Raw genomic sequence first — 13,228 nt, 5'->3', positions numbered from 1 at the left:
CACTTTCACTTCATTTTCATATAACCCATATAGACGTTACACGACATAAACACAGGCATCGGATATGGGTCACTTTTAAAGGGAGGTGTAAACAGGTGGTCAAAAAAATCGGATCGGAACTGGGCATCTACACCTGCAGTGCAAATGTACCCACACAGTGTCTATCTATTGAATATAATTCAATTTTGCCGGTTGGTTTAGGAATTGTTCTCTGTTCCCTGAGTTGGTCCTTTTTTAGTCCATTGTTTTTTTTTTTATTATTATTATCATGGTTATGCTGGTTATGGTTATTTGGCCTTTCTTCAATACGAAAACTGAATGATGACCTTTATTTTGGTATATCTTTGTCTAAATGTTGCCGGAAGTTGAGCCAGAACGCTGCAGCGTCGAAGCAGTGTTGCTTTGATAACTCGAGACGTGTGTCGAGCATCTGTAGTTATTTTTCATATCAAGTGTCCATTACTGGCGTTTGCATTCCCACGGTGAGAGGTGGAACACTATGGCATCAGGATATGGGAAAGCTGGTGGTGCCGTGGGCGATAATGTCACCTTTCTCTGTGGTGGAGTACTTCCAGAGGTTGAGATTATGTCAAAATATCTGAAAGAACTGGATAAGGAACAGTTTCGCTCCATACTTAAAGGTTGGTAGTTTTTGAATCGTCTCATAACGTTAATTGGAATGATAATAACCAGTGGCAGACCGTGCGTTTCATGGCCTTCAATGACGAATTAAGTTTTGTGTGAGTCAAAAACCATTATCGTTATAGCGTTTAATCGCCCACTTTGCAGTCATTTTGAGACAAAATGTATACTACGACTGTTTATAGTACGAAGCCATATCAGTGCGTTATCGACCAAAAATAGTTTCCCGTTTTTGTACAGAGATAACCCACTAACTGAAAATTGCAAGCAATATTTTGCCTTTTTTCAAAAATGGGAAATTGCTCATTTCGTTTGATGAATGGACTACAACTAGTCACGTGCCCTGCTCACCATCGCGTAGGCCATGACAGCCCCTGGCCGTGCTCCTTGTGAGTAGCGCCAGTGCTCCTTGTGAGTAGCGCCAGTGCTTGACGCCGTGCTCCTTGTGAGTAGCGCCAGTGCTCCACTTGTCCTGGTAATTTTAGTTAGACAGCTTGTGCTATTGTGCCAATCCTCTCACTGTCACATGCAAGTTCTCATATCCATCAACCTAATCTAACAAATAAAACAACTGCCCAACCATAGATCCTGAGCAGCAGGTTACAACAACAATCTACAGCCAGTTGTGGAATTCAAATTGTGGCTGAAAGTAAACTTGAGCCAATATGTTGAAATGTAGATCCATAAATCGTTACACACTGTTATAGTCGCACCATTTCTTAAAGTAACACTATGCAACTATTTGACACTTTTTGAGGTATGGTTTTATAGGCAACTAGTTTTGGTATTATTCTCATTCATTTTGATAGCATATGGTCATGTGAAGGACAGAAACACCTGTGTTTTCCCACTAGCCATCCAGGATATGCCCTATGTAGCTCTGTGTAACGGGCTGGAACACCCTGCAAAAATGGAAGAAAAGCTTTCACACGCATGACATTGCCAGCTAAACTGCCAAAAGACACCAGTTAGTGTGTTAGCAAGCTTCTATCAGTGTCAGCTGGGCTGTTGGTGGTGTTTGCAAGGTTTTTGCATGCCTTTTGGGTAGTTAGCTTACTAGTTTTGGAACAGAACTCTGTATTGCTGCTTTAGGTTGTAAAAGGTAGTACCTTTCTCCGCCAAAATTTCTCTGCTTTTATGCCACTGTATGTTCAACATCATTTACAATTCATTGGTGAAGAGAAAAAAAAAACATTTAAAACGGTAACACAATGTTATTTATGCCTGGGCTATATATTCTTCCTTGCAATAAATTAGTGTTTATGATTATCCAATCTGAATTTGATGGCAATTAAACATCCATAGCCCACATATTGTGTACATTTGAGCCAGCAGTGTTTGGTACACATTGTATACATATATTGAGATTTGATCCACCAGTGTTGTGGATCCTGACATGTACCATGTCTATTGCCTGCCTGCATCATGTAACACAGGCAGGGCAAGTTCACTTTTGTTTTTGGTTGTAACAGACTTGGGTTGTAATTGATGGTAGTCGTGCAACTCGAAATTTCAACCTAGTCAGAACGAAACCTATCAAAGGTCAAGATTCTTGACTCTGCTAATCCCGCCTTTCACCTCGATTCGCCTCAGGCACCAGTTAGCCCTGCTTGGACCAAGGGTAATCGTCAGGCCACAAGCCCCTGGCCACAAGCCCTGAGGAAGCCCAGAGAAGGCACGATCAGGCCCCTGAGGTGACAATGGGGACTCAATTGGCCTTGGCATGCACTAGCTCACCCAGGTTTGGCTGATCATGGAAACACGGCTAATAAAGTCTATCTCAAGCATGTCATGGAAGCCATTCCACTCTACTAACTTTAAGATGTGGCCTGAGGTACTTAGCTGGAGGCAGCTACTAACATCAGCTTGCTAGGGTGCCAAAAGTTAACGCATATCAGTAATTATTCAAATGTATAGTCTCAATGTATCAATACATACTTTTATAAACATTGAGTTGAACAATTTTGACAATTACTTTGTTCAGTCAGAATGCCAGAAATAAGTCAAAACAAATCAAATCAAATAAAGATGAATTTAAATCAAAATATGAGTTATCAGGCTATAGTGCACCACTGCACACCAGGAAGTATTATTCATATAAACTGACCTTGCAAACATTGCCCTAGAAACAAGGCCTACCATACAACAGCTTAACAAATCCTGTTAAGGATGGGTAATATTTTACTGTTCTCATGGTATGAAAGTATTATTATTTTTTAAACACAATCCTGTGGGCAACAGAATTATGATGATATTGATGATAATTCAAGCAAATGATCTGACTGATCATTGATTTTCGTTCAGATACCACTATACCTAAAATTGTAGGTTGAAAGATGAAGAAAGCCCAGGAAGAAAGGGTAGGATTTTCACCTTGAGCCATAAGTCACATATTCCGATTGAAAACGCTTCCACGAAAAGGATTCATTACGACTTGTAACCCTCTAAAAAGACTTCTGCTACTTACCAGTCTACTCTTAGTACAGATTGCATATCTGTCTTGTCTCTGAGGCGAGGTCAATGATGTTGCAAGTTCGTTTCTTAAAGTAGAAAAAACCGCACTCTCAAGCTTGTCTCATTGCTTATTTATTTTGACCAATTGATCCACACCAGAATGGATGCTTTTTATCATGAAGGGGTTAAGGGTCAAGGGTTACAAGTGAATCACATGACATCAACAGGTGAGCTGCACCTAAGGGTGCACAGATTCACAACATGTTCGCACACAAGGCACAGTACTTCAGACTGTACTAAATAAACAAGAAAATCATATCAAACAGTTGCCAAACTCAGCAGCCTGAAATAAATAAAGAAAACATAATAATAATAATAATAATAATACAAAATTGACAAGTCAAGTAGGCTAAACAAAAATACAAAAATGCAAACAGAATGATTGAGGCGGTAATGCAACAACCACTTCAGCCCCCTCTCCTATAGCATCCTAATACATATAAGCAATATGCTCCACACAACTCATGTGCACAACCCAGTGAATACATACACATCTTTACACAGAGAGATCATAAAAAGCAGCTCAAAACTAGCTCTTCATTCAAACCATTAGGGTGTACTGTTTGAAGCATAAAGATCCAGTAGGCCTCCTGCTGAAGGAGATAGCGCTCTCTGTCACCACCCCGTTTAAGAGCCTTTACTGCCTCTATGCCTTGACATTTCAAGGTGCAGACGTCGTGCCCAGATTCATTCAAATGTCTTGCTACAGATGACTTAATGTCGTGATTACGTATATTACTTTTGTTCATTTAATCTTACCCTTAATTCTCTTTTTGTTTTTCCAACATAACAAAATCCGCATGGGCATTTCGGTAGGTATACGACAAAAGTCGTGCGGCAAGTGATTCTCCAAGTTGATTGAGAATTTCTTTGCGATATGCCGCCTTGTCTTGTATTACTAGCGCGCCTATGTTTATTAGTCATGTTGCACAGTGTGGCTTGCAATAAACTTGAGTGTGGCCTTCAATCAAATCTTCAAGTCGGAAGGGGCCTAAAGCCTAAGCCGAACCGGAAACACAACCACACAGGTGGAGGTAATAAGATAAATACAGACCTTCCAAATGTTTAATAAACGTTGTTACTGATTAAATGATCCTCAAAGTAAGGCCCACATCCCTCCAAACTATTTTGAAACCGTTAAACACCAACAGTGCATTCAGAAAGTATTCAGCCCCTTTCACTTTTTTCACATTTTGTTATCTTGCAGCTTTATGCTGAATCGTTTACATTCATTTTTTCCCTCACCACCAATCTACACTCAATACCCCATAATGATAAAGACATTTTGCACATTTACAAAGGAAAACTGAATTGAAATGAAAACTGGAAATCATGGAATTTGGATAATTAAAAAACTAATGATTCATCATTGTCCTTTACAAAAAAAGCAAACAGAATAGTCTGGTAGCCTGGGGGATAAAATGGGATCAACAGGTCTATCGGAACTAATTTTTTTCGCTAGTTGACTAGTGTAGCTGTTTTGAGACACAAGAATACCATTCCACTAGAGTTGGAAATGTGGGTGTGCACCACGTGAGGTAATCTCCACCCTTACATATAGGTATCCTCCAGGATTACTGATTGGTTGGCCAGAAAATCTTTTGAACAGGTCTGCTCAGAGATTCCAGACTATAATGTCAATACAAATATAACCAGCCTTTGAAGGCTTACACATATTCAAATCTCATATGCTTTGTATGTCTGCAGATACTGATACAGCTGATTAGGTATACATGAGATTTTCCAGAATTGTATTGTGATAGACAATATATTCAACTGTTTTATATGTATTTCATGCTTATAAGGGAATATATGTCTGTATGGCACACTTGATGACAGGTGTGTTTTATAAATAATGTGTTCTTGCCTGTTCTTTTCAAATGTTTCACAGCTGTGGTGAACACAATCGAAGGGAAGGACTGCTGTGAAGCTATGAACGCCATCGTTGAAAGTGGCATTGTCACTGAAGAGAAATTAAGTCACATCATCGCAGGAATGTTTGGTCTGCTGAAAGAAGCTTTACGCCTTCCGAAGTCGTCATTAAAACATGAGGTAATCAAGAGTTGGTGAAATCATCAATCATACACTTAGCGAAAGAAGTCTAATGGACAAGCCCCCTCATCTCCATTGCCTAATGCTTACATCTTTTTTTTTTAAGGTGTTCCAAGAGGACTTGCGAGCCCTTAGGTATACATTTGTCCAATTTATCAAGATGTCAATATCTTAATTGATTTGATCAATGTGTAAATATGATGATTTTCTTATTGCAGGATATCAGAGGAGTGTATAACAGACTTTTCTAGTGTTGTGTTTGGAAACCGGTAAGGTACTTTTTGACTTAAGTGATTTCAATCTATTATGTATTGAGACTAAACTTAGTACGTTCTCTTATAACAGTATCCTCTCGATGTGCCTCAAGTTTAGATATATTTAGATGTTTAGATCAATGTTTACACACCATCTCACTTACGGTTACAACTACAGACAACATAACGTACAATTCTGACACTACAAAACTGTAGGTACCAGCCTCACATGGGCACGGAATAAATGTGGGTGCAATTGCGTAGAAATAGTAAACCTTTCCTTATGAGGGCCACCAAGATAATGTTGGTACTATCCTGACAACAGCACCAATAACATGTTGGGGATCTCACCCAATTGGATAGGCATCAACCATTCAACACAACAGCAGATCAATTAAGTTGAACACATGAGAGCGGCACACAAAGTGTGGTGCCATAGCGGTCAAAATAAAGATCAGTCACGAATCAATCTCATATGTGAGTCTCATAAAATATATGGAACTATCCATTTGGAGCGCTGATTAATAATTACATTAATAACTACAACCAAAATGTCGTTATTCATAGTGAGTAAAGATTGAAGATCTTAGGAGTTCTGAATAGAAGAATTAATTCATTCTTGTGCAACATTAAATAGACCAGCATATACAATCAAAATCATTTATTCACAAAATGATCAGAAGTTAAACACACAGTATGTAATCTAAATAGATGTACCTAACTAATGGACTGAAGGGGAATGTATGTGTGAAAGAGAGGGAGGGAGGGAGTGTGTGTGTGTGTGTAATAATATGTTATTTAGAAATAGGTTTTCTGTTTTTCAACAGAATTTTCAAAAGTAATGCAGTTCGAATGGACCGATAATAGGCTATAGGAAACAGCCGTTGGCTAGCTGGTAACATTATTGCTTACCTTGTTGTGATTAATGCTTGCTTGACGACCCATAGATTTCAAATTTCAATTGATCAGTCCATGTAAACCTTTTCTTCTTGCCCTGTCGCCCTCAGTCTTTGGCACAGTTAAAGGGCCCTATTTTCCCATCTTTTTAGGACAACATTTTTACTAGGGGCAAACTATTAAAATCAGTTCAGTATTGAGTTAGAACACTAAAAACCAGCAACCACCAATCGTCTGTACAATGGAATCCTATGACGCAAGCATGCACGTGAAAGTAAACCACTTGTTTTATTTACAAGTGTCTGACAACATGGACATGGTCCCTACAGATATTGGATCTCATTCTGAACATTTTCTTAAGTGTCTTCTTAAATGTCTTCTTACGAACTTCTCCATAAGACCAACCCCCATTCCACAACAGAAGTAGCGCTAATGAAAAGCATTGATTGTCATCTCTTGCTGTGGAGAGAAGACAAGGACAACCTCAATGGAATCGAATAAGTTCCAGAATGCAACGGCCGACTGGCGCTGCGGCACAATCCCAGTTGCATTTCCTTGTGGATGTGGGTGTGTAGTTATTAGCCACAACGCATGGTTTCACAGTGTGAAGGATGCAGAAAGCGCGCCGTGTGGAAATGCTTTAGACCAGGGGTCTTCAACCTTTTTCAGCCCAAGGACCCCTTGGCTGAGAGAGACACTGAGCAGGGACCCCCACCCCCGCCGCCCCAAATTTGGGCCTGATATTCGTATAATTTATTTGAAACTAAGTGTCAGTCACACACACACACTCCCCTACACATGTTTGAACAGAATTACAAATCATCTGTGACACAGAACTCGTTTCAATTTATTCTGTTTATTATTGACATTTTTTCACCCTTACAGTTAGCCATCACTCTGTATTCAATTAGGGAGGGACAAAGAATTGAGTAGCTTGAGAAGCTTAAATATGGATGAAATATCTCATACCTAGTGAGAGATCTGACTTTGGGAATTCATCATTCATGTCTTTGGCAACAACATTCTCCCTATGAAGCATGCAGTGCGTCATACATGGCTCTTGCACCGTCTGTGCACATCGCGACACATTTTGGCCAGGGTATATCATGTTCACGGAAACAATTGTCGATCACTTTGAAAAATCTCTGAACTTTTTTTACCTCCTGGCAGCTGCTTACAGAATAGAAATTCCTCCTGCATCTCATTTTGGTCGACAAATCACAAAAAAGCTAAAAGCTGAGCGTCGTTTGACACATCGGTGGATTCATCTAATTGTAGTGCAAAAGAATCTGCCTTTGGAAGTTTTGCTACTAGTAGTGCCCTGACATCAGCTGCCAATTCATCAATAGGGCGGGCATTGGCTTTTCAGTTTTTTTACGTACTCATCCTTCCCAAACATTGTTTTGCACATATCACTAGCTGTTGGCAATATTAAACTTTCCGCAATTATGTATGGCTGTTTGGTCTGAGCGACACGTAATGCAACTTGATAAGAGGCTTTTAAAGCTAGCTCGCACACTTTGGCTGATTGTCTCATCAAGGTCTCCTGGCCCTCAAAAGATTTTAAACGGGAAATATTAAATGTTTTTTTTCTTTCAAGTGAACATGGGTTGCCTTTGAGTGTCGTTGCAGCTTTGATGGTTTCATAGTTTCGTTTGATAGCACGGAAGAGCAAACCACGCACACTGCTAATTCTTCACCATCGGTCTCTTTGTAGGTGAAGGCAAACTTCAGATAATTCTCTGAATATTTACGTGTCTTCTCCCGTTTGCGCTGTTGGCTTTGCATGGAAGGGGTGTTGGCATCCTCTGAAGGTAGATCATCTGAACCGCCATCAGTGGTGTCTGACGAGGAGCTTTTGTTCCGAGAAATTACAGAACGACCGATTATTTCAAATTGTATGTTTATGGCAGGTAACGTCTTTTGGCAACAGATAGCTAAATGTAGCTAAAAGTGAATATGTTGCCATTATGATCAAATGATCGCTTGAAGACTCATGGGTAGTCTATGTATTATGTTTAAGGAATAGAAAGCAATTTTTACGTTCTGTTTATGTTTATGTAGTCTTTTGGACGTTTTTAATTTTTGGAAGAGGGAAAAAATGCTTCAGATGAAATCATTTGGCGGACCCCCTGCAGTACCTCCGCGGACCCCCGGTTGAAGACCTCTGCTTTAGACTGTGACGTGAAGAGAATGTGCAAAATCATCCATTCATTGATTTGTGTCTTGTACAACTACCATCCAGAAAAACTAAAATGAGGAGGGGTTACATTAAACAATGTAATGATGAAGTCCACATGCCTAATAGGTCTCCTATCGCTCTATTGGCTCCTTTTCCTGTTTTGAAAAGTACATGCTGAAATTGTGCCACTAGGAAATCTAATCACAGTCCTCTAGCAAATAGGAGGCATAGTTGAGGTCACCAAGTATGTACCCACGGGGAAAATATACTCACCTTAATATCAGTAATCCATACACTTACATTGACTTAATCCTCATTTGAAAACGTTTACTTAATAATTGTCCAGAGAATTGACCAATTGTTTGTTTCTTTGAAACCATGTTGACAGTGAACGTAGCTAGCTCACAAAGATTTATGAATGGTAGTTGAACAAATAAATGACATTATGATTTTGCTTTTCATTGTGGCATGTTCTCATTCCATAACACAGTGAAGAGCAGTGCCTTTTGTGCATTGCATTTCCACATGACACGGTTTCTTCGTGCTGTGCACTGTAAAATTCTTTGTGGTGATTGTTTTTCCCCTCATCCCAATGCAAAGTAAAAGTGGACAGTATGTCAAGCTCTCTAGTAATGATAACAGATCCAGGTTTTCAGCTGATTAGCGATCAAAAGACGATGCGGATGTCTTTAATCATTGGTTCATGGTTCATGTAATATGCTAAATTATTCCTGCTACTTGTAGATCACTACAATGTTCATTTATACATGCTTGTGTTTGATGGAAACGTATTCATGTTATTTGTTTTTAGACGCATGGTTCTGGAAACTGTAGGCACTCAACAGGTTACACAGCTACCAAGCATCAAAGACTTCACATGGAGAGTAGATGTCGCCATTTCAACAAGGTATAGCCCAATGTTCTCTAACTAGCATGCTAACTACATAGAATGGTCAGGTCACGTCAACATGACTGGGTACGTTTAAATCATGCTGTATATTCTTTCTTTTCTGATTTCAGTAGTCAGGTGCTTTGATTTAAGCCTTTTGTTACTACAAGTTCTTTCAGGTAGTATAACAAACCATCTGTTTTCTTCTATAAAGCTCTATTTCCCGGGCTCTGCAACCTTCCATACTCACGCAGATTCAGTTGTCGGATGACACCAGACATTGCTTTGAGGTAAACTACTGTTCCAAATTCTTTTGCAGGTTTATGCCATGTCAGTTTCCATGTTACCTCCCAATACAACAGCAGATCTCCAGAGTGTGACCAAGTGGTTGCATTTCCCTACCTTTTTTTTTCTAGCACGTGCGACTAATTGTTTTTGAAGGTGCACTGGTGTGACTATAGGATATGTAAACACACGTCAGTGTGAAGATTAGGCATTAAGGCAACAGAATGTGTCATGTGACATGATTTAGCTTACATCAAATCCTTTGCAATTGAATTAAGTTTCCATTCAAAGAACGAGTGAGAATATGTGTCCTATCCAGCACAGCATAAACCAATGGCACAAACAGTTTCACAAGCTAACCCAAAGGTTCTGTTGGGTTTCACAGTCTAATGTTGGTGCTGCTGCTGGTGAAATATATCATTATGTTGTTGTGCTCGGAATTGAGGTTGCAATCCAGTGGCATAAAACCTAGTGCTTCTTTTGTTGTTCAAAACAATGGAATTTGTTGACACATAATCAAAGTTTGTCTTTTATGTTATTTTGTTCTAACAGGGTATGTGTTTTGGGGGCTGTTAAAAAAGACTGTGTAGTTTTACTCACTTGCCTTTGATGGCGAGCCATTTTTGGAAAGATAAATATAAGACATGAGAAACTTTGTTATTGTACATTGTACTGTATAACTCAAAGTATATTATGAGTTATATCACTATGTATTAAGTATATAAGTTACTAAGTTGTATATTATGTATTAAGTCAATCACGGGTGAAAGTATTCCATGTACACACTCATTCTAAAAAATGTATGTAGCAGTGACAAAATGGTGGCTACAATAGTTTTTTTCTTTTAGCTTTTGTAGAATTAAAAGGGATAAACTGTAAAACTGAACATTCTCCATACATCATGACAATAATCATAATCAAACCTTCTGGCATCTCTTCATCAAGTGGTTTGTTTTCTACAGTTTATGACCTGTGGTGATCTCTTCCAGATTCCTGTTTCGAAGTTCCAAGAATTGCGCTACAACGTTGCTCTCATTCTAAAGGAGATGAATGACCTAGAGAAAAAAAACATTCTCAAGATTCAAGACTGACCAATTGCCTGCAAGGCCATTTCATCATCCTGAGAATCAGCCTGGATCAGAAATGTGTGTAATCAGCAAAATATTACATGACAAACACTTTTCTATTCTTAGAGATCCATTGTCTGATCACATGCTGCTTTAAGCTTTGCTTTGAGTAAATTGATGCCTTTTTGTCTTAATTTTGTCTCGTGTCTCAACTGAGATGTTAAACCTTTTTACAAATGCAATAAAATATGATATAATTGAAGCATTATATGCTCTAATAAAAGTATTATATTAACATTTGTCTTCCATGGAATGCGGGTGGAATGTAGGAGGGAACGAGTCCAACTGTGAAGTCCTCCATCTAACTCACTTTGTGTTTATGATTTCCCATTTCTATCCCTCAAAGAGAAGTGTTTGTAGAATTATTTTTTTATATATTTATTGAATGAAGGGTACATTGGGGTTGTACAGAATAAGATTACAAAGGTATCCTTCATATTTTCTGATATTTTACAACAACAAAAGCCAACAAACCCCAACCTCCCATCAGCCCCCCACCCACCCCCCACCCTCAGGAAAATAAAAATAAATAAATAAAAGAAAACACAATAAAAAAAAAATTAAACAAATATTTTTAAATAATACAAAATAAAGAAATAAAGGCCAGCATATGGGGGTAGATCGAATCTTGACAGATAACATTATGCACAAGACTTGTTCAGGAAAAGAAGAGAAAAGTTGTGAACTCAAGTGCTAGAAGTTGCTCATTGGGCCTGTTTTTTGTGTTAATAGAATTATTGATTTCATTTCTGAAGTAAAGGCCCAAACTGCTGTTGGTCATTTTAAATGAATTACTGCGAGGTTACAATCAGCTCCATTGTTAGTTCCATATCTCTCCCTACCAGTTTTCTGGTGAGTTTTGATTCAATCCGAAAAGGCTATATTGTGTCACCGGGGTGTAATCCACAGATTTATAATTGTGTGTGTATGTGTATAGACTAGGGATGGGCATTCGATTAAATTGTCTTAATCGATCGTCGGGAGAATTAACGATCGATTTTCGATTAATCATTAATATTTTTATATTAAAATTCACTATTTATAGGCTATAATAAAATGCAGTGAAAATAGAAAAAACAGCGTGTTTCCTCATTGAGATCTTTATTACCAGATGAACAACTCTTGTGGCAGTTAAACTTACAAGATGGACAACTCTTGTGGCAGTTAAATGGGATCCATTCAATAGTTACACTTGAAAATATGCGCTGCTGTACTCTTAACCCTTGTATGGTATTCATTTTTTTGTTACTCAGAAGGTGTTGTGGGTCTGGTGGACCCGCTCGATTTTTGGGTGTTTAATTCAACACAATCAAACAATTTTATGGTAAAATACTCAACAGATATTTACTTCATTCCAATTAGAAGCAATATGAACAGCAAATATGGTTAAAATTTGCTATATCACATTTATGAATTTAAGTGCTACCCGTTTTTTTTTTTTTTATTTACAAAATCAAGAAAATCAATTATAATCAAGATATCAGTGGACAAAATTCAACAAATTTACAAATGAAGCAATGTTTTCCATAACTATTTGATTCATGTGAATTTCATTTCAAATCAGGTCAGTTTACATAGTACAACATGGGTGGATGGGGCACCAGCACTGTCCTCCTGAATCCTCCTAATGGTAGCTGCAGAGGCTGAGGTTCTTGGAACATGTTGTCTTCTCAGGATTTAAGGTTTCACCAGTGTCTTTCCCAGTTCCTCGAGAAAAAGGCTTATCCTCTGGAGCTTCCCTCTCTTCCACTCCGGGTTCAGTGCCATCCAGGTGACAAAGGCGTTGTACGCCATGATGTCCAATATGGTAAATAAAATCGCCAGTGGCCAGCGTAGGGTCCTCCTTTTACAGCTGTAGGCAGACACCAGCTTGTCTATGTTGTCCACCCCTCCTTTTGTGGGATTATAATCCATGATGACCTCTGGTTTTTGATGCTCCAGGCCAGAGATTCTCCCATCCCAGTGCAGTGTACTCATGAGTATCACATTCTTGCGTTTCTTTGGCACATAGGATACCAGGGACGTGTCAGCCGTGTACACAAACTTGGAAGAGTTGACAGGCCTGTTCTTTGTAGGCAGCAGTTGGGGTGGGAGCTCAGACCTGTTTTTTCTTATCGTTCCCACCATGGTCAGCTCCTGTCCCAGCTTGTACGATGTAAAAGAAATTGTAGCATGTGATGTTGTGTCCACTGAGTCCCTGAGCCATGTCCAGGACAACTCTCATTCCTTGATTTTTCTCAGGGCGTCCTCATCAGGTTACCCTATGTAGCCTTGTAAATTCCAAGCATATGAGGAAGTCGCATCACAGGCAGCCCAGATCTTTTTACCATATTTTGCAAGTTTAGATGGTATATAATGTCTAAAGGGGCAGCGGCCCCTAAATGGC

At 39.0% G+C, this 13,228-nt stretch overlaps 1 protein-coding gene across 1 annotated transcript; it reads left to right on the top strand.

Annotated features, from left to right (window-relative positions):
• The first annotated feature begins 121 nt into the window (after positions 1–121).
• On the top strand, positions 122–11,079 carry commd5 (COMM domain containing 5). The gene is made up of 7 exons (XM_012825161.3): positions 122–641; positions 5,048–5,208; positions 5,315–5,343; positions 5,427–5,477; positions 9,353–9,448; positions 9,645–9,720; positions 10,705–11,079. Exons 1-7 carry the CDS (start codon positions 500–502, stop codon positions 10,804–10,806), a joined length of 657 nt encoding a protein of 218 aa, XP_012680615.2. The 5' UTR covers positions 122–499; the 3' UTR covers positions 10,807–11,079.
• Positions 11,080–13,228: the final 2,149 nt, after the last annotated feature.

The sequence above is a fragment of the Clupea harengus genome, chromosome 20, assembly GCF_900700415.2.
Source record: "Clupea harengus chromosome 20, Ch_v2.0.2, whole genome shotgun sequence".
NCBI classification, from domain to species: domain Eukaryota; kingdom Metazoa; phylum Chordata; class Actinopteri; order Clupeiformes; family Clupeidae; genus Clupea; species Clupea harengus.
This window is presented reverse-complemented; position numbering and strand designations above follow the sequence as displayed.

Excerpts from the sequence above, each read along its gene's own strand:
- commd5 (XM_012825161.3), top strand. The coding sequence starts at position 500 with ATGGCATCAGGATATGGGAAAGCTGGTGGTGCCGTGGGCGATAATGTC. Across the intron at positions 642-5,047 it reads GTTTCGCTCCATACTTAAAG|CTGTGGTGAACACAATCGAA; the intron begins GTTGGTAGTTTT and ends AATGTTTCACAG. Across the intron at positions 9,721-10,704 it reads ACACCAGACATTGCTTTGAG|ATTCCTGTTTCGAAGTTCCA; the intron begins GTAAACTACTGT and ends GATCTCTTCCAG.